The sequence below is a fragment of the Rhinoderma darwinii genome, chromosome 8, assembly GCF_050947455.1.
Source record: "Rhinoderma darwinii isolate aRhiDar2 chromosome 8, aRhiDar2.hap1, whole genome shotgun sequence".
Classification (NCBI taxonomy): domain Eukaryota; kingdom Metazoa; phylum Chordata; class Amphibia; order Anura; family Rhinodermatidae; genus Rhinoderma; species Rhinoderma darwinii.
In genome coordinates, this window is record NC_134694.1 from 34,544,759 (window position 1) to 34,567,822 (window position 23,064).

At 40.4% G+C, this 23,064-nt stretch overlaps 1 protein-coding gene across 1 annotated transcript in view; it reads left to right on the top strand.

Moving 5' to 3' along the window:
• Positions 1-23,064, top strand: part of LOC142659443 (H(+)/Cl(-) exchange transporter 5) — a 58,410-nt gene that overhangs the window by 11,900 nt on the left and 23,446 nt on the right. The window contains exons 4-6 of the mRNA XM_075835585.1: positions 3,260-3,405; positions 19,523-19,622; positions 20,453-20,640. Of these exons, the coding sequence (XP_075691700.1) occupies positions 3,260-3,405; positions 19,523-19,622; positions 20,453-20,640 (434 nt within the window). The remainder of the gene's footprint in view (positions 1-3,259; positions 3,406-19,522; positions 19,623-20,452; positions 20,641-23,064) is intronic.

Genomic DNA, 23,064 nt, shown 5'->3' on the forward strand with positions numbered 1-23,064 from the left:
TCCTGTGGCCACTCGTACGATGTGGCCACAGTACATGTTGTCTGGTGAGAAGGTCAAGTGGCTGCTAGGTAACCTGGACGCACACAGCCTGAAGAATGCGTTAAGTAAACACCGTGCTAAGGTATCGAATATCAATTACATGATGTGTATGACTGCTTAACACTGTAATTGTCAGGAAGAATGGATTTGGATCTAGTCCAGGATTAGGAGAAGGGTCTCTCCTTCACTCCCCTGCCCCGCGCCCCCTAGAAATAGCACCACTCTACTCCATGGGCCCTGTCTGGTGTTTGCGGTTTTTCTAATCCTGGCCCACCCTCTTAAACTGCTATAGCACCGATAATTGTATAAGCACCTATACTTTGCAATATGGTATGTGGCTAAGGCCTTATTCACACAAACGTGTATTATGTCCGTGATACGCGCGTGAAAATCACGCACGTCGCACGAACCTATGTTAGTGAATGGGGCCATTCAGACAGTCCGTGATTTTCACACAGCGTATGTCCGCTGCGTAAAACTCACGACATGTCCTATACTTGGCTGTTTTTCGCACATCACGCACTCATTGAATTTAATGGGTGCGTGAAAATCGCGCACTGCACACGGAAGCACTTCCGTGTGATTCGTGCAACAGTAGATAAAGAAATGAAGGAAAAAATAAAAGCACTTCCTTCCTTCATCTCTTTTTCTAAACTTCAAAAACGCGTGTCATAAGCATGGCATATGCGTGAAAATCGCGCAGCCACACAGCACATACTGATGACACACGCAACTGCAACGCGCAAAAAGCACCGCGTTTTTTGCGTGCGCAAAATGCACACGTTCGTGTGAATAAGGCCTTATAGTAACATTTTACTGCTGACAGAGGATGTAGAGGACTTGGGATGAAGAGCAAGAGCACGGACCTTTTATAAGAATGTTGTTTTTGGCATAGATGCTTCTACCGTATATAGAAATCGATGTATGGCGCTACTTCCTTAGAGCTGTAAGCACAGACGTAGCTGCACACAGTCCTCCGCGGCCCCTCTTTGGTTATTTTATTTTTTAGCAGTCTTTATTGCAACATTTTGAGCACTCCGGTTTAAACCCCCTTTAACCCTTTCAGGACCGAGCTCATTTTGGCCCTCAGAACCAGCCCCGTTTTTTCAAATCGGACGTGTCACTTTATGTGGTAATAACTCTGGAATGCTTTTGTCTAGCTAAGCGATTCTGAGATTGTTTTCTCGTGACATATTGTACTTTATGCTAGTGGAAAAATTTGGTCAATAAATTCATTGCTTATTTGTGGAAAAACACCAAAAATTAAAGAAAATTTGCAAAAATTATCATTTTTCTAATTTTAAATGTATGTGCTTGTAAGACAGACAGTAATACCACACAAAATAGTTACTATTTCACATATTCCATATGTCTACTTTATATTTGCATTGTTTTTTGAACATTTGTTTTATTTTTCTACGACGTTACAAGGCTTAGAACTTTAACAGCAATTTCTCACATTTTCAAGAAAATTTCCAAAACCTATTTTTATAGGTTCCAGTTCAGTTCTGAAGTGGCTTTGAGGGCCTTATATATAGAAACCCCCGTAAGTCACCCAATTTTAAAAACTACACCCCTCAAAGTATTCAATACAGCATTTAGAAAGTTTCTTAACCCTTTAGGTATTCCACAGGAATTAAAGCAATGTAGAGGTGAAATGTACAAATTATTTTTTTTTTTTGTCGGAAAATCAAATTTTTTTTTCTGTAACACAAGAGGTTTTACCAGAGAAACGCAACTCAATATATATTACCCGGCTTGTGCAGTTTTTAGAAATATCCCAGATGTGGCTCTAGTGTGCTAATGGACTGAACCACCGGCCTCAGAAACAAAAGAGCACCTAGTGGATTTTGGGGCCTCCTTTTTATTAGAATATATTTTAGGCACCATCTCAGGTTTGAAGAGGTTTTGTAGTGCCAAAACAGTGGAAACCCCTCCAAAAAGACACAATTTGGCAAACTACACCCCTCAAGGAATTCATCAAGGGGTGTAGTGAGCATTTTAACCCCACAGGTTTTTTGCTGAATTTTGTGGAATTAGTCCATAAAAATGAAAATCTAAATTTTTTTTCAATAAAACTTAGAAATTATACGTTTTTACAAGCAATAAAGAAGAAAAAGCACCCCAAGATTTGTAAAGCAATTTCTCCTGATTACGGCAATACCCCATATGTGGTAATAAACGGCTGTTTGGATGCACAGCAGGGCTCAGAAGCGAAGAAGCGCTATTTGGCTTTTGTAGATCAAGTTTACTCAATTGGTTTTCGGGTGTCATGTCGCATTTGCAAAGCCCCTGAAGGACCAAAACAGTGGACAGCCCCCAGAAATGACCCCATTTGGGAAACTACAGCCCTAAAAAGAATTTGTCCAGGGGTATAGTGAGCATTTTGATCCCATAGGTTTTTTTGCTGAATTTAGTGGAGTTAGGCCATCAAAACTTCTATTCTTTTTTTTTTTTTTTAACCGCGTTCACCATGCGCTATAAATGAAATATTTAATTTATTCTGTGGGTTCATGCGATTACAGCGATACCATATGTATATAGGTTTTTTTATAGTGTTTGCACGATAAAATCATGGTTTTAAAAAAAATATTTTGTTTTTGTGTCGCCATATTCTAAGAGCCACAACTTTTTTATTTTTCTATCAGGAAAGCTGTGTGAGGGCTTGTTGTTTGCGGAACAAACTGTAGTTTTTATCGGTACAATTTTTGGGTACATGCGACTTTTGGATCCCGATCTATGAAAATTATTTGGGAGCTGAAGTGACTAAAAATAGCGATTCCGGTATAATTTTTTAATTATTTTTTTTATGGCGGTCAACGTGCGGGATAAATTACGTTATATGTTTATAGTTCAGGCCGTTACGGATGCAGCGATACCAATTATGAATAGTTTATTTATTTTTTTTCTAATAATAAAGGACTTTATAAGGGGAAAAAGTCAATTTTTACATTTTATTATTTTGACCTTTTACTTTTGTGATCCGACCCGGTGTTTTCCCCCAGTACTTAGACTGCTAGTAGCAGCCTGTACTGGGAGATGTCGGGCTGCGGGGAGCGTCTGTGTGCTCTGTTAGGAGCACACATAGATTAACTGGCTGCAGGCACAAGGACCAGCTCTGCAGCCCATTAATCTACGTGGGGTGGTTGGGAAGGGGTTAAGCCACCCCTGACACAATATGAATGTGAGTGACCTGTAACACTATTTATTATGCTTCTAGGTTTTACTTCATATAATGGGAATGGATTACATGGCACGACTAATGTGATGGACTTCCTGGAAGTGCCTGGAGTGGGGACTTATGAAGACTTTAACACCATTGACTGGGTGCGGGAGAAGTCCAGAGATAGAGACCGACACAGAGAGGTAAACTTGTACACATTGTTCCCTTTATTCATTTAAAATGATTTAAAGAAAAAGAGTGAGGTCTCCGCAGGGCCGTAAGCGGACCACCACTCCTCTTAATGAAGCACCTAAATGTGATGGGGTTCATATATCTGCCGGTTATTGGTAGAGGGAGGGAAGTGGGCAGCTGTTCTAGTAGTAGCGCACCTTCTGTTGTGCAGTTTAGAGTTGGCAAACCTTATAATAGACATAAAGAGAAGTGTTCAGCCTATGTAGTACTGGGGTACTGAACCGTGTAATTTCAAGCTGCTGCAATCTTCTTTTATCCACACTCCCATACAGTCAGATTCAGTATGCTAGTGGTACAAGGGTGACTACATTGCAGCGAACCGTAACAAAGCATAAATTCTCCACTGTTGCCTTTCATGTCTATCGGCGGAATACAGGCCACTTATAGCAGCCTGTATTCTGTTCATGACTCGGTAGGCACAGACTAGGGTAGATAAGGAAAGAAAAAGATTCCAATAACAGAATTATATTAGTAAATTACGGTGTATGTAATTCTCTAATATACAAGTTCACACTTGGCTAACTGACGCCTAGGTAATATGTCATTAGACGTCTGCGTGTATGGGGCTTGGCATAATACCGCATGCTGTGCAATGTTTAAAGTCGTTCTTTCTTCCCAATGGGAATCTACCCAATATTTCTAAACGCTTGTTTGTGGTCATCAGATGTGAATGATACAAATGTGTTTTATTATATTATAAATATCATAATATATTTTATATTCAAGAAAAGGGCACGTGGGGTTAAAGGGGTAGTCTTTTTTTGGACAATCCCTTTTTATTAGGAAGCTCCCACACTGACAAACTGATCACAGGGTTTTCTACTGCTGGGACCCACAACAATCGGCTGTAATCTGTGGAAATATCCAACAGCAAGTGTTTAATTCTCCTGCAGCTCTGCCTCCTGAGAATAGAGGTATTCGATAGGCTATTTATGTAATACGTGGACATATCGGGTCCTCCAGAGTAAGGGATGCTCTTTGAAGCTAGGACTGGGCAATTATGACCTAAATCAAAATCACAATCACGATTGATTGACCTCAATAACGATTATTAAACAATTAGGCCACGCCCTTTTCCATGCCCCTATTTGCATGCTACATCATTGAATTAATATTTATCCCCTGAGCCTGCTGTATACTACTGTATATAATATACCCCTGACACTGCCCCCACACTGTGTATTGCCCCATAGTGCTTCCCACACATTATAATGCCCCCTATAACTGCCCTCCACACAGTGTAATGCCCCCATAGCTGCTCTACCCACAGTATAATTCCACCATAGCTGCCGATACATAGTATAATTCCCCCATAACTGACTTCCACTCAGTATAAAGACCCCCATAGGCCCTTCTCTACCATTGGATTCAACTGTATCTGCGTCCTGAAGATGCAGATACAGTTTAAACGGGAGAAAATAATTGATAAAACCGAAATTCGCAAGATGACGTTGATTGAATTTCGATTAATCTTCAATTAATTTCCCCGCCCTATTTGATGCCACTCTCTGTTCTGGCTAATAAATTGAGGTGCTGAATGGTGACCCCCCTCTGTTAATAGGGTAAAATTGGTTTTATAAACCAGACAACCCCTTCCTGATATTTGACTTATTGCTACGTCCTAGCCGGGTAGGAGAAGTATGGAGCGGGCTCACTGAGTGAGCCCGCTCCATACAATGCAGGTATGGGCTGTATGTTACAGTCGACACTTCACAGATCGATCCCGCTAGTTTAACCCATTAAATGCTGCGGTCAATAGCGACTGCGGCATTTAAATCGTTAGAGGTGGTCGCCCCCCTCTTTCTAACAGCTCTTTGCACCCTCCACAATGCAATCGCGGGGTGGCGATTGTTGCTATGGCAGCCTGGGGGCCTATTAAAGGCTCCTATTAAGCACTGCCTCCGGCAGGGCTTAATAGAAGCCTGTCAGAAAGCCGATAAACTGCAATACATTAGTGTTGCAGTATATAGTGCAAGCGATTCAACAATCGCTGGTTGAAGTCCCCTTGGGGGACTAATAAAAATAAAAAAAAGTAAAAATTAGTAAAATACATTTTTTTTAATGTAAAAATAAATAAATATTAACCCCTTCCCGCTCCTTGACGTACTATTACGTCATGGCAGCTGTATAGTTCGCGCTCCATGCCGTAATAGTACGTCTCGGGAGTAACGGCCGTTTCGGCCGTCCTCCCGTCACATACAGGAGCTGTGACGCTGCTGTCTTGTTCAGCAGCTGTCACAGCTCCTACAGCGGGGACCGATCGCTGTGTCCCCGCTGATTAACCCCTTAAAAGCCGCGTTCTATAGAGATCGCGGCTTTTTAGGGGTTAAGCTGCCATCGCCGGCCTGCTACGCGATAGCGGCCGGCGATGGTGACTATGGCAACCGGACACCAAACAATGGCGTCCGGCTATGCCATAGACGGAAGCCTAGTGGGTCCTGACAACGTCAGGACCCACTATGCTTGCTGTCAGTGAGTAGCTGACAGTTCTAATACACTGCACTACGCATGTAGTGCAGTGTATTAGAATAGCGATCAGGGCCTCCTGCCCTCATGTCCCCTAGTGGGACAAAGTAATAAAGTGAAAAAAAAGTTAAAAAAAGATGTGTAAAAATTAGAAAATAAAAGATTTAAAAGTAATAAAAGTAAAAATCCCCCCTTTTCCCTTATCAGTCCTTTATTATTAATAAAAATATATAAACAAACAAATAAACTATACATAATTAACGGCCTGAACTACAAAATTATTTCATTATTTATCCCGCACGGTGAACGCCATAAAATAAAATAATAATAAACCGAACCACAATCACAATTCTTTGGTCACTTCACCTCCCAAAAAATGGAATAAAAAGAGATCAAAAAGTCGCATGTACCTAAAAATGGTACTGATCAAAACTACAGTTCGTTACGCAAAAAATAAGTCCTCGCACGGCTTTATTGATTGAAAAATAAAAACGTTCTGGCTCTTAGAATAAGGCAACACAAAAAGTGAATGATTGTTTACAAAACGTATTTTATTGTGCAAACGCCATAAGACATAAAAAAAAACTATAAACATCTGGTATCGCCGTAATCGTATTGCCCCGCAGAATAAAGTGAATATGTCATTTATAGCGCACGGTGAACGCTGTAAAAAAAAACGAAAAAAAAACAATAGTAGAATTGCTGTTTTTTAGTCACCACGCCGCCTAAAAATAGAATAAAAACTGATCAAAAAGCCGCATGCACCCCAAGAAAACTACAATGGATTCCTCAAGGGGTCTAGTTTCCAAATTGGGGTCACTTTTGGGGGGTTCCCAATGTTTTGGCACCACAAGACCTCTTCAAACCGGACATGGTGCCTAATAAAAAAGAGGCCTCAAAATCCACTGGGTGCTCCTTTGCTTCGGAGGCCGGTGCTTCAGTCCATTACCGCCCAAGGGCCACATGTGGGATATTTCTCAAAACTGCAGAATCTGGGCAATACGTATTAAGTTGCGTTTCTGTGATAAATCCTTTTGTGTTATAAAAAAAATGGTATAAAGAGGATTTTCTGACAAAAAAAAAATGTAAATTTCACCTCTACTTTGCTCTAAATTTTTGTGAAACACCTAAAGGGTTCATAAACTTTCTACATGCTGTTGTGAATACTTTGAGGGGTCTAGTTTCTAAAATGGGGTATTTGATAGGGGTTTCTAATATATGGGCCCCTCAAAGCAACTTCAGAACTGAACTGGAACCTAAAAAAATAAATAAATGAGGCAATACTTCGCTTCTTACATTATACTGATAATGAGCCGTGCCCACCCCGAGATGACCCCAGTTTTGACCGTTTGTATAAACGGAGACCCCTCTTAGACCGTTCCAGTGCCCGGTTTTCCCCAGCATTCACCCCCGAGAAGTGTATTTCTATTGATGAGTCCCTGGTACATTTTAAAGGGAGGGTTCAATTCCGCGAGTACCTGCCGGGTAAGAGGGCAAGGTATGGCGTGAAGATGTATAAGCTGTGAGAGTGCATCAGGGTATACCTACAGGTTTAGGATATATGAAGGAAAGGCCACCCCCAAACCAGACTGCATCCTGGACTACAAAAGGTACATGGGAGGGTTGGACTTGTAAGATCAAGCCCTGAAGCCCTACAGCGCCATGCGGTGTGGTATAAGAAGCTGGCCGGGAACATCATATAGATGGCTTTGTACAATGCGTACGTGCTACGTCGATGTGCAGGCCAGACGGGAACTTTCCTGGAATTTCAAGAGGTGATTATCAAGAACCTAATCTTTAGGGACCAAGAAGGGGGGGCACCCAGTACTTCTGGAAGCGAGCCCACACGCATCGTACCAGGGCAACACTTTCCAGGGGAAGTTCCCCAAACTGGCAAGAAGGGAAAAAGTCAAAAGAGGTTCAAAGTCTGCTATAAGAGGGGGATAAGGGAGGACACAATATATCAATGTGACATGTGTCCCGAATAACCAGAGCTCTGTATGAAAGTGTTTTAAAATTTATCATACATCCCTTGGTTTATAATTTACCCCAATTTTACTTACCCTGATGCACTCCGCACAGCTTATCCCCCCTCGTCTTTCCCCTCTGAGCCCTGCTGTGTGCCCAGGCAGCTGATAACAGCCACATGTAGGGTATTGCCATACCCGGGAGAACCCACATTACAGTTTATGGGGTGTAGGTCTCCGGTCAAAATGGCCACTACACCTCTAGATGAATGCCTTAAGGGTGTAGTTTTTAAAACGGGGTCACTTCTTGCGGGTTTCAACTGTACTGGTACCTCAGGGGCTTCTGCATACATGACTTCGCACTAGAAAATCCCGAGTAGGCCAAATGGTGGTCCTTTCCTTCTGAGCCCTCCCATGGGCCCAAACGGCAGTTTATCACAACAAATGGGGTATTGCGGCACTCAGAACAAATTGCGCAACAGAATGGGGTATTTTGTTTCTTGTGAAAATAAGAAATTTTCAGCCAAAACTACATATTATTTGACAAAAATAATTTTGTTTTCATTCCCAGACCAATTCAAATAAGTTCTGTGAAGAAACTATGGGGTCTAAATGTTCACATTACCCATAAATGAATTCCTTGAGGGGTGTAGTTTCCAAAATGGGGTCACTTCTGGTGGGTTTCCATTGCTTTGATACCTCTGGGGCTCTGCAAATGTGACATGGCACACGAAAACCAATCCAACAAAATCTGTACTCCAAAGAACACACAGCGCTCCTTCCCTTCTGAGCCCTCCCATGGGCCCAAACGGCAGTTTATCACCACAAATGGGGTATTGCCGCACTCAGGACAAATTGGGCAACAAAATTGAGTATTTTATTTCTTGTGAAAATAAGAATTTTTGAGCTAAAATGACATATTATTGGAAAAAATATATTTTTTTTAAATTCCCAGCCCAATTCAAATAAGTTCTGTGAAGAAACTATGGTGTCTAAATGGTCACATTACCCATAAATGAATTCCTTGAGGGGTGTAGTTTCCAAAATGGGGTCACTTTTGGTGGGTTTCCATTGCTTTGATACCTCTGAGGCTCTGCAAATGCGACATGGCACCCGAAAACCAATCCAACAAAATCTGGACTCCAACAAACATATAGCGCTCCTTTCCTTCTGAGCCCTCCCATGGGCCCAAACGGCAGTTTATCACCACAAATGGGGTACTGCCACACTAAGGACAAATTGGGCAACAAAATGGGGTATTTTGTTCCCTGTGAAAATAAGAAATTTTGATCACAAATGACATTTTATTGGAAAAAATGAAATTTTTTTCATTTCAGAGCCCAATTCAAATACGTGCTGTGAAAAAAATGTGCGGTCAAAATGGTAACAACAACCCTAAATGAATTCCTTGAGGGGTGTAGTTTCCAAAATGGGGTCACTATTGGGGGATTCCTACTGTTTTGACACCTCAACACCTCTTCAAACCTGGCATGCTGCCTAAAATATATTCTAATAAAAAAGAGGACTCAAAATGCACTAGGTGCTTCTTTGCTTCTAGGGCTTGTCTTTTAGTCCACGAGCGCAGTAGGGCCACATGTGGGACATTTCTAAAAACTGCAGAATCTGGACAATACATATATAGTAGCGTTTCTCTGGTAAAACCTTCTTTGTTACAGAAAAAAAAATGAATAAAATTGAAATTCAGCAAGAAAAATGAAATTTGCAAATTTCACCTCCACTTTGCTTTAATTCCTGTGAAATGCCTGAAGGGTTAAAAAACTTTCTAACTGCTGTTTTGAATACTTTGAGGGGTCTAGTTTTTAAAATGGGGTGTTTTATCAGGGTTTCTAATACATAGGCCCCACAAAGCCACTTCAGAACTCAAGAGGTACCTTAAAAAAAAGGCTTTTGAAATTTTCTTAAATATGAGAAATTGCTGTTTATGTTCTAAGCCTTGTAACGTCCAAGAAAAATAAAAGAATGTTCAAAAAACGATGCCAATCTAAAGTAGACATATGGGAAATGTGAACTAGTAACTATTTTGGGTGGTATAACCGTCTGTTTTACAAGCAGATGCATTTAAATTCTGAAAAATGCAATTTTTTCAAAATTTTCTCTAAATTTTGCAATTTTTCACCAATAAACACTGAATATATCGACCAAATTTTACCACGAACATGAAGCCCAATGTGTCACGAGAAAACAATCTCAGAATCGCTTGGGTAGGTTTAAGCATTCCGACGTTATTACCACATAAAGTGAAATATGTCAGATTTGAAAAATGGGCTCTGAGCCTTAAGGCCAAAACTAGGCTGCGTCCTTAAGGGGTTAATGACCAGCCTATTTTAGACCTTAATGAAAAATGTAGGTATAGGGAGAGAAGAGGAAAGGTAGAGCATGGTGGACAATGTCGCCTTCAATTTTTTATTGATACCGAATAATAAATAATAAAAAAAAATAAAATAATTGAAGGCGACATTGTCCACCATGCTCTACCTTTCCTCCTCTCTCCCTATACCTAAATTTTTCATGATTTAATAGGTGGTGTACACCAGAGCATGGAGGGATAAATTTAACAACATATAATATAAATTGGAGGTCTACTCTACCAATTTCATTTTCTTGGACATTAATGACCAAGCTATTTTTAAAATTTTTCCATCGTCGCATTCCAAGAGCTATTACTTTTTTTTTTTTTGCGTCGACACAGCTATATAAGGTCTTGTTTTTTGCGGGACAAGTTGTATTTTTTAATAGCACCATTTTGAGGTACATATTATTTACTGATTAACTTTTGGGGGGGGGGGGGGGGATAGAAAAAAATCTACAATTTCGCCATACTTTTTTGCGTCCTAAATCTACACCGTTTACCGTGTGGTATAAATAACACAATAACTTTATTCAGCGGGTTGTTGCAATTGCAACAATACCAAATTTGTATAGATTTTGTATGTTTTATATTTATATTTTATTTTTATTTTGTATCTTTTACACAGTGAAAACACTTTTTTTTTTCAAAATGTATTTATTTTTGTGTCTCCATATTTGTATGGAGCCGTAACGTTTTTATTTTTTCGCCGATGCAGCTGTATGAGGGCTTTTTTTTTTTGCGGGAAGACTTGTTCTTTTTATTGGTACCATTTTGGAGTAGATGCGACTTTTTGATCACTTATTAATCACATTTTTTTAAAGTCAGGATTCACAGAAAACAGCAATTTTTCTGTCGTTTTTTATTTAATTTTTTACGGCGTTCACCGTGCGGGTTAAGCAATGTAATAGATAGTCAGGGTTGATACGGACGCGGCGATACCAAATATGTGTAACTTTTTTACTTTATTTTGTCTTTTTAATACTAAAGCAGTTTGTAAGGGGAAAAAGTGGGTTTTTCATGTTTTTTATTTTTTTTTTCACATTTGTTTTTCATTAACTTTATGAAACTTTTTTTTTTTTTTTTTTACTTTTTTACTAGTCCCACTAGGGGACTTTAATATGCTATTCTCCGATCGCTATTATAATAAACTGCAGGGGCGTGGCCGGATGTAGAAGGGAGCAGCAGCAAGGAATCCCAGCTCTGTACATGAGGTGACTAAAATTGCTAAAAGCAGGCACGTAACTGATGAAAAAATCCTCCTGCAGCACACCGCTACCTAGCTGACAACCCAGGGTACCTGCTGACATGACTAGGACGAGAAGGAAGCCCTGCAAAACTCACCTCTTTCTTTGCCAGCACAGAGCCAAGATGGCGCCGGGCCGCATGGTGTCTCAGCCTCCTCGCGGCGGGCGCGCAGCCCACAGTCATCTTCTCGTTCTGACATGGTCGGAAAATCGAGGATCTCCAACCCGGCCCTACAGCAGACCAGCCAAGGTGAGACCCATAACCAGTCTCCCCTGCACAACAAGCCATGCTGCAGTGTCTCCATGGGGGAATATGCAGCAACATCTTCCCCATACAGGGACTCTCCCTCACATTCAATGCCCTCAGCAGAACACCCTATTACTATCTCTGACATGAAATGTCTGCTGAAAGATACCATACATGCTGACATTCATGGTGCAATATCATGTCTCCACACTGAGCTGATCGCTATAGGAGAAAGAACAGCACATTTAGAAGACAAAATGGAGGATTTCACCACAGCCCATAACAGCTTAGTGGACGCTCATAATGCTACAGAGGATGATCTAACACTTATTAAGCTGAAACTAGCCGACCTAGAAGACCGCTCTAGGAGAAATAATATTAGATTCAGAAACATCCCTGAAAATATTTCAGACGACAAGCTAAAATAATATTTAACCGACTTATTCACAGCATTGCTTCCAGTCGCAGCAGACAGAGATCTACTCATTGATAGGGCTCATAGAGTCCCCAAACCAAACACCTGGCTCCTACTATCCCTAGAGATGTTCTGGCTAGATTGCATTTTTTCCACTTTAAAGATAATCTGCTCAGGGCTGCAGCAAATACAAATACAAAAAATCTGCCTGAACGGTTACAGGACATTTCACTGTACGCTGACTTATCCATAGCCACACTGGCTAGAAGAAGAGAGTTTGCTTCAACAACTCAGGTTCTGAGACGACACAACATTCCCTACAAGTGGGGCTTCCCAGTCAAACTGATAATAAGGAACAACGGAACAACTCACTCTATCTCCTCTCCCAAAGAAGCAGCTAACTTACTAAAGAAATGGTCCCTGGACCCGTCACTAGATGGCGACAACACAGCAGTAAAAATGAGGAAACCCAATACTATTCCACAGGAATGGTCCAAGACAGAACGCCAGAAATCTCCTCCTCGTCCAGATGTTTGATAAGTATCTTTCTGATCTGAAGTTTTCAATTGATGCTATGCTTATCTTCTGAAAAGTTACGTGCTTTATTCACCTCACCACCTTAATGTATCCTGCTGATACATAGTTTATCTCCGGTCCTTTTTACCTTTCTAATTTTATTGGTTCTACAATTTCCAGTCCACCCGAAGTCGAGAGACTATCCTAGGATGTCCAGACGGGTTCACTTAGAAGCAAAACTTTCTTACCCAAAATTTTTGAATATTTGGGAAGTTTTTCAAATGTTCAGTTTTTTGTCTTTGTTCTTTTTTGTCTTAAACCCGTGGTATTTTCTAAGAAATGTATTATTATACTTGAACCTGAGCTTCTTTTATGCCAGAAGTATTATCATTAAGCAATGCAATGCCATATGTCATTCCCACAGATGTGTCTTTATAACGTGGTACACTCTCCCCAATGGTTATTACGATATGCACCTTGAATGTTAAGGGTCTTAACAGCCCTTTTAAGAGGTCCTTGTTTTGGAGAGAATGTGTTAAGCAAAAATGTCATGTCATTTGTGCCCAAGAAACCCATCTAAATGAAAAAGATGCTCCCAGAATGTACAATAGGCATTTCCCACATACCTTTTATTCTCAAGCAATAGACAAAAAGAAGGGAGTCCTGATAGCTATCAGGGACACTGTTGCATTTCAGTTGACATCTATTCTCTCTGATCCAGAGGGTAGATATCTAGTAATTATATGTCTCATTAACAATATGCCATTTACCATAGTCAATCTTTATGCGCCCAACACTCACCAACACAAATTCACAAAAAAACTGTTTGATTTAGTTCAATCAAAAAAAACTGGCAACTTAATTATTTGTGGAGATTTTAATAGAACTATAGATCCTGTTTTAGACAGGAACCCGCCTCAATCTAAAGATAAAAATTGTGACTTACGAAGCTTACTACATTCAGAGGAACTATACGACGCATGGAGAGTTAATCACGCGTCTGAAAAAGATTATACATTTTTCTCTAATCCACACAATACATACTCTCGCATAGATCTAATACTAGTGGACAAATGGTTATTGCAAAGAGTATCTAACACAAAAATTGATATCACATGGTCAGATCATGCACCGGTATCCATAAAGTTTCAGGAATCCTTTAATTCCCCCCCAACATCTCCTTGGAGGTTAAACAACTACCTTCTTAATAATGATGTATACATATCTGCCATTGAAAAAGCGCTCTCGGAATATTTTTCACTAAACAATGTTGACAACATCTCTACAACCACTCTGTGGTGTGCCCACAAGGCTGTTATAAGAGGCCACTTCCTTAAAATAGCAGCGCTAGAAAAATGTAACAGATTGGTTAAAGTCAAGGAAATTTCAGATAAATTGGCAATCTTAGAAATCAAAAATAAATCCACCATTTCCTCTACTCAAACTGAAGAAATCAAATCCCTTCGGCATCAATTACACCTTATACTTCAGAACAATTACGAACTACATCTTAGAAAATCTAAACTGATAAATTACTGGCAAAACAATAAAGCTTCTAAACTCTTGGCAAATAAGTTAAAGAAAAAGGCCGCCAAGTCTAGAATCCCTTACCTATATGACAAAAACAAACTCCTCAACCCCCTCGATATCGCCAACGAATTTGCCAACTACTATTCTTCTTTGTACAATTTACAGGACAACCTTAACACTCCCCAACCCTCCATAGAGGGTATAAATGACTTCTTGGAAGGTATGAAATTGCCTTCACTTTCCAGCGACCAACTAAAAATCCTGAACAGAGACCTATCGGATAGGGAAATCACAGAGGTGATAAAATCCTTAAAACTCAACAAATCTCCTGGACCAAACGGTCTCCCAAATGAATACTACATCAAATTCTCACACATACTATCTCCTTATCTACTACAATGTTTAAGGACTATAGTATCTACCGGCTCCATTCCTACTGAGATGCTACATGCAATAATTGTCACTCTCCCCAAGCCAGGGAAATCTCCAGATACACCGGCAAATTTCAGACCAATGTCTCTACTAAACTCTGATCTTAAAATAATGGCTAAACTGATGTCGAACAGACTCGTATCCATTCTCCCCTCCATTGTACACCCCGACCAAGTAGGTTTTATAAAAGGTCGCCAAACCGTTGATGGAACGAGGAGATTTGTTGACTTAATTGACGTTGTGCATTCTCGTGGGACGCCTTCTCTGCTCCTATCTCTGGATGCGGAGAAGGCCTTCGACAGAGTCCACTGGGGATATTTGAAAATGGTCCTTCAGAAATTTGGTCCTTCTTATCAGCAAAACACTCCCTATACTCATCACCGACTGCAACTGTATACTCTTCTGGGTTTATGTCCGCTCCTTTCAAAATCACAAATGGCACCAGACAGGGATGTCCCATGTCCCCTCTTCTTTTTGCGCTATTAATGGAACCATTTGCTCAAGCCATTAGATCCTCACCTCATCTCTCTGGGATCTCAGTAGACCAAGAAGACCATAGAATAGGGTTATTCGCAGACGATGTGATACTTGCTCTCTCAAATCCTGATTCCTCACTACAGACAGTTACCTCAATGATAAAACAATTTAGTAGTGTATCATACTACAAGATAAACACATCCAAAAGCCAAATTCTTAATCTAGGGATACGCCAAAGAACAAAAAAGCTTCTAGAAGAAAGATTCCAATTCAAATGGGTTAAATCAGAAATGACTTACTTAGGAATTAAACTCGCATTCCCTCCATCAAAATTGTTTAACTCTAACTTTTCTCCTTTACTGAACACAATCAAGCTAGACATAGCCAACCTCCGAACACAAGGTATATCGTGGCTGGGCAAAATTGCGGCAGTAAAAATGATAATCCTTCCAAAAATCTTATATATATTCCGTAATATGCCAATCTTTATTCCCATATCGTACCTAAAACAACTCCAAAATTTGATACTCAGATTTCTCTGGAACAATAAGAAAGCTAGAATTAAAGCAGACATATTGTATTTACACCCGAAAATGGGAGGTTCAGGATGTCCCTCCATACTGCAATACTACAGAGCAGCTATCTTGGACCAATTACGTTCACTGTGGTCTAATGACAAGTCCAAACGATGGGTTCAAATAGAAATGCATTCTTTGAAAACTCCCCACCTTAAAAACTTTCTACTCGCTGTCTCGCATTTACAATATGTACCTAGATCTCCGTTGTCCACTATAAAAGCCATATTATCCTTATGGCCTATTATAACCCACCAGAAGAACCTAATTCAAATGAATATTTATAAAAGCTCTTTGGAAGTGTTGGAAATCGCAATTCTTAATCTCGATCTTACTAGCTGGAAGGAAAAACAGTTGGATAAACTACACAAATTGTGGCATAATGGTGATTTCATTCTATTATCAGAATTGCAAAATACATACAATATTCCCATCGAGGACTTTTACAAATACCTTCAGGTCAGACATGCATTACAAAAAATCCCCCCTCCTCCGGGAGACCTTCATTCCCCATCCCCACTAGAGAGATGGATTACTTATTCAAATAGATCTGATAAAGGTCTCTCTAAGTGTTATAACATTTTGAATACTCCTATTTCGGATCAATTATGTCATATTAAAACGCTGTGGGAAGCGGATTTAGCTCTGTCTTTTACTAATGACCAGTGGGCCTCCGCCCTCATGGCTACTACGACACATTCTAGATGTGCCAACCATATAGAAAATGCAAGAAAAAGATTTTATAGATGGCACTTTACTCCAAATAGATTGTCACAAATTTTCCCGACTATGTCCTCCAATTGTTGGATATGTGATAGTCATACAGGTACTTTTATTCATATGTGGTGGGAGTGCAAAAAAGCCAACACAGTGTGGCTCAAAGTATTCCAATTGCTCTCTGAGCTTTATGGCTCAAATATCACACCAAAGCCGGAATTAGCACTTCTATCCATAGGTTTGAATCTATTTCCAGCCTCTTTTCAAACCATTCTTCAACACTTACTGATTTCCACCAAGCGTTCAATAGCCTCCACTTGGAAGGAAAAGTCCTGCATCAAGATAGGAGATATTGTTCAGAGTATGAATGATAGTTGCTGGTTAGAATGTATGTCTGCATCCGCAGTCCAAAAATCTGCCGTGTTTCAGAAAAGATGGGATGTGTGGCTTAAGAGCAAATATAACCAATCTACCATTTCTCACAAGATCTGATAGCACAAAACTCACACTAACACCTCCTATAGATGTTAAAAATTCTATAAGTCAGTGGAACTGACATCTCAGGTTTATTTCACATTACCAGGGTTTATAGATTTCGGTTTTCTTGTTCTCTTTTGTTTTTGTTCCAGTCCATCTAAATGTACGATACTGCTTGCACCACATGCAATGTTTCTTCTTTTTGATGTCAATGAAGCTGATACTGTATAGGCTTGCCTAACCTTTGTTTGTGAATCAATCGTTACTCAATTGTATCAATTGTATCTGTACATTTTCATCAAAAAAAAAACTGCAATACTTTGGTATTGCAGTGTATTACTGCTTGTCCGTTTAACACGGACAGGCATCTGCTAGGTCATGCCTGCGGCATTCGCTACAGGCAGACCTGGGGCCTTCGGAGACACAGACACTCGGCGATTTTATCGCCGGGTGTCGGTGGGATGAAAGGGAGCTCCCTCTCTCCAAAAAACACTCGGATGCGGTGCACGCTATTGAGCACCGCATCTGAAGGGTTAAACGGGTGAGATCGATACTAATACCGTGTTTCCCCGAAAGAAAGACAGTGTCTTACTTTCTTTTTATCCCCAAAAGCCCCACTATGTCTTACTTTCGGGGTATGTCTTATATTGGAAAAAAATTGTCGAATTATTATTTTTTTTTTTTTCACAAACTTTATTTAACTGTTTTACATTTTTTTTTTTTAGTCCCACCTGGGGACTTCACTATGCGATGTGCCGATCGCATATATAATGCTTTGGTATACTTAGTATACCGAAGCATTATTGCCTGTCAGTGTAAAACTGACAGGCAACCTATTAGGTCATGCCTCCGGCATCGCCTAACAGGCAGATGCTGAAGGCAGACCTGGGGGTCTTTGTTAGACCCCCGGCTGTCATGGAAACCCGACGGCGACCCGCGATTTGTTTGCGGGGGCGCCGATCGGGTGACAGAGGGAGCTCCTCCCTCTGTCAAACACATTAAATGCCGCTGTCACTATTGACAGCGGCATTTAATGGGTTAAACTGCCGGAATCGGCGCGCGCTTCGATTCCGGCAGTTGCAGCAGGAGCCAGGCTGTGTATAACAGCCGTGCTCCTGCCGCTGATCGCGTGGGTACAGTCTCAGTACCCGCGGCATCACAGGACGGCGCGGTGACGTATGGAGAGGGGGGCGGCGCGGAAGTGGGCAGGAGGCGGCAATACCCCCGTGTTTCCCCGAAAGTAAGACATATGTCTTACTTTCGGGGTACGGCTTATATTAGCCGACCCCCCTGAAACCCCCGATACGTCTTACAATCGGGGGTGTCTTACTATCGGGGAAACACGGTATAGATCTCACACGGCAGAGCAGGGACGCCACCAGCCCTCAGCTACCTCTGGCAGCTGAGAGCAGGGAGATTTGACAGCTCCCTGCTCTGTTTACTTCTGATGCAGTGCCGTAAAAAGGCTTATGCATCAGAATAAAGCCCGTTAGTGACCTACGTGAAAAGGCGTATTGGCGGTCACTAACGGGTTAAAAAAACAAAAACATTTTCCCCCTAAAGCATTGTAAAAAATAAATAAATAAACATATAATTGGTATCGCCGAATGTGTAAGTCTGCACTATTACAATATATCATTATTTAATCACAATTTTTTTTTTGGTCACCTCCTCTCCCACAAACACTGTACTAAAAATGTATCAAAGCCTTGCGTGTATCCCAAAATGATAGCATTAAACTCTACAGCTTATCCAGAAAAAATTAAACCCTTAATCGATGGAAAAATAAAAGTTATGGCTCTCAGAATTTGGCGACACAAAATTACATTTTTACACTTGTTTTTTTTTCCTTGTAAAATATAGAAAAAACAATATATATTTGGTATCGCCGTAATTGTATTAACTTTATTCTGTGGGTCAACATGTTGTTTTAATTACACAGTGAATTCCGTAAAAACAAAGCGCAAAAAAATGGAGGAATCGCTGTTTTTTTTTTCACTTTCTACCCCACAAATCTTTTTTTTTTTTTTTTCGTTTCCTAGTGCATTATATGGCACAATAAATGGCGATACGAAAAACTACTACTCGTTCCGCAAAAATCAAGCCCTCCTAGGACAATATCGACGGAAAAATTAAAAAGTTATGGCTTTTGGAATGTGGGGAGGAAAAAATGGAAACGAAAATTGTTTGACGGGAAGGGGTTAAATAAAGAGATAATGTTTTCCATGGGAAATATCTGTTCCTGTATGTTCCTTTCTCCATGAATGTTCCAATTGTAAATGCAATCCGGTCTATCATTCTGATGGGTGTAGCTGTTGGCACTGCTTATTCTGAGGGAAAACAAAAAGAGCGTCGCAAAAAAAACGGCTTCTTTTTGAGGCCTTTATATCCAGCTGTAGGTGGCGGGAACTGCCAGCAAAAAAATAATGTGCATTGGAGGGGTTACATATTGACGTGTGAGGTAAATATTTCATCATTTTTTTTAATTTTATTTTTTCGCCATGAGGCGTTTTTCATTTTTGTGCCGGCTTAATAGACTGGTCAGAGATGGCTTTACCGTCTCGCCAGTTGTGGGGTAATTTGCTAAAGCTTTAACGTTGACAACTTGCATGGATTTGATTTTCTGTTTTTTAGATTCTGAGCAAGAGTAAAGAGTCGACATGGGCTCTTCTGCGCAGCGTCAGCGATGCGTTTTCTGGATGGTTGTTAATGCTGCTTATTGGCCTTTCTGCAGGTAAGTCTTCTACAGTTACAGATGTGGCAAAAATCCTCTTGATCCCAATATAAAAACAAAAGTAATTAGTTCCACTTTGTTACGTCTGTACATAGTGTGATTGGGAAATATACATAAGGGCTCAACCTACTGTGGTGTGTTTTCATTTTTATTTTTGTGTTCCATTGGAAGACAAAATTAATTAAATTCGATCATTCTCTAAATCATCACAAAAATAAGGGTATAATGTGTAGAAAAACTATTTTTCTGCAGGCACTTTACTATTTTCTGCTTTATGGTTTATCCGTTATGTGAGTTGAGAATCACCAGTTCCATTGATGGAGAAATCCCCAGCCCTTTTTTACATGACCAGCGGTAATCACCCAAAATTTGTCCAATCAAATGAGTCCTCAGTGAGTCGTTCAGTACTATGATTGGGATCATTTGTATAATCTCCATTCCTCCCAGCAATGACGTGTTATTACAGCACCCCGGTGCAGGGACATGGTAACACAAGTCCCAAATATACATTGATAATAGATTAATAAATAAGAACACAAGACCAATATATCTTGGATAAAAATGGCTGCGATGTGTATTAATTGTAACATTAAATTAATAATAAATATAATTTAATTATTTCCCCCCCTGTGGGAATAAAATAGGGGGGGGGGACAGACGGAACTTATCAACAACACCAAAAAAAAGCTATAATACGTAAAAATACCCTAAGAGGATTCCTAAAAGATAGCTATGCTGTACGCCCCAGTGCACCAACAATCCTAACATTACAGTTTATAATTTGACGAGAAGTGTCGCTGTTGTTGACGTGAGGCATCTCTTGTCTACAGGCTCCCTAGCTGGTCTGATTGACATCTCCTCTCACTGGATGACGGACCTAAAGGATGGCATATGTGTCAATTGGTTCTGGTTTAACCATGAGCAGTGCTGTTGGAAGTCTAATGATACGAATTTTGAGAATCGAAATAACTGTCCAGAGTGGAGAAGCTGGTCTCAGCTCATAACTGACCAGTCTGAGGTAAGACCTTTCACGGCAGTCTGAACTATTCCTGAAAATTGTTGTAGCATTTAATGGGCACCTTCAGTCAGAATTGCAAATGTCCCGTTTCTCCACATTTATAGTATGTGTGAAGTCTTTTTCTCCAATGTTTGGGCTTGTCAATATCTATACATTCGATACCGGGGTGTGTTTTATGATTGATGTATCATAGACCTTCCCTCTACCCTCCTGTCACTTTTGTGTGAGTGCCCACTGTGCTTCCTATTGGGTGATGCTAGATATATATATATATATATATATATATATATATATATATATATATATATATATATATATATATAGAGAGAAACAAGTAGAGCTCACATTAACCTTTTCCCGACATCCACAGTATATATACGGCAGTGCCGGAAAGGGGTCCTCGCAAAGCGCAATACAGTTACGTCGCGGAGATAGTGCGGGCTCAGGAGCTGAGCCCACACCATTACTGACGGGTGTCAGCTGTATGTTGCAGCTGACACCCTGCAGTAACAGCCAGGACCGGACCTAGTCTCTGATCCGGCTGATTAAACCCTCAGATGCTGTGCTCAATAGAGATCACAGCATCTGAGGGTTTTTTAGCCTCCGGCATCCCAGCTTTGCGATAGCTGTGCTGCCGATGTCTACAATAGCAACCAGATGCTTAACCGCTTCCCGACCGCCCACTGTATATTCACGTCGGCACTTGCTGGGCTCTGTGCAGTGCCGACGTGAATTCACGGTGGGTGTTAAAAGCGCGATCCGGGTGTCTCAGAGTAGCGCTGACACCCGGATCACGCTGTTATCACCTGCCTCTGGTTCCGGAGACATGATCGGGACCTGATTTGTTCAGGTCCCGGTCATGTGATCGCAGGGAAAGTGTGTTGTAGCAACGAACTGGAAAGTTTGTTGCTATAACAAACTGGAAAGTTTGTTGCTACAACAAACTTTCCCGGGGACCGATTGCAGGTGCTGCAGTCGGTTATAAGGCAGAACCGGGGGCCATATAACAGCCCCCGGGTCTGCCATGCACGACAGCCTATGAGAACCAGCCGGATGCTGGTTCTCATAAGCTTCCTGTCAGTGTGACTCTCAGCGTCACACTGACAGTTTATAATACGTTACACTACCTAGGTAGTGTAATGTATTATAGCAGCGATCAGTGCTGCCAGTCTTCAAGAAAAACAAGTAAAAAGTAAAAAAGAAAGTAATAAAAATGTTTTATAAAAGTGTAAAAATAAGTTATAAAAGTTACAAAAACAAAAAATGCTTTTTTCCTATAATAAGTCTTTTATTATAGGAAAAAAATGAAAATGCTAAAAAAAAGTACACATATTTGGTATCACCGCGTTCACAACGACCCAAACTATAAAACTATAATATTATTTTTCCCGCACGGTGAACACCGCAAAAAAAATAATTAAAAAACAATCTCAGAATCACTATTTTTTGGTCACCACCGCTCCCAAAATATAGAATAAAAATTGATCAAAAAGTCGCATGTACCCGAAAATAGTACCAATAAAAACTACAACCCGTCCCGCAAAAAACAAGCCCTTACACAGCTTTTTTTGACGGAAAAAAAATAATTATGGCTCTCAGAATATGGTGACACAAAAAATAAATAATGTTATCAAAGTGATTTTATTGCGCAATTGCCACAAAACATAAAAAACCTATATACATATGGTATCGCCGTAATCGTACCGACCCGCAGAATAAAGTAAAATGTCATTTATACCGCACGGTGAACACTGTAAAAAAAAAATACAAAAAACATTGTCAGAATTTGTTTCTTTTGTCACTTTGCTTCCAAAAAAATCGAATAAAAAGTGATTTAAAAAAATCACATGTACCCTAAAATGGTACTAATGAAAAGTACAGATTGTCCCGCAACAAATAAGCCCTCACGCAGCTCCGGTAGAGAAAAAGAAAAAAGTTCTGGCTCTCAGAATATGGCGATGCAAAATGTGCAGAGTGTTCCAAAAGCAGATGAGATCGGGCGCCATTTATCAGTGCGACACCGGCCACGTATCTGCGAATTATTTTTTATGTACCCCATTATTATACCCTCTTATTATGCCCTGATGTACTCTGCCCAGTTTACACATACCCCCACATCATAACTGAAATACCAGCAAAACCCCAAACAGAAAAGTTACCAAGCAAAATCTGCGCTCCAAAAGCCAAATGGCGTTCCCTCCCTTCTGAGCCCCACAGCGTGTCCAAGCACCAGCTTACGTCCACATATATGATATTTTATATCCGGGAGAACCCGCTCAACATTGTACGAGGTATTTGTCTTCAGTGGCACAAACTGGGCACAACATATTGTGCGTTAAAATGGCATATCAGTGGAAAAATGTAATTTTCAATTTGCACCATCCGCTGCGCATTAATGCCTACGCGCACCACGACTTAATAGCT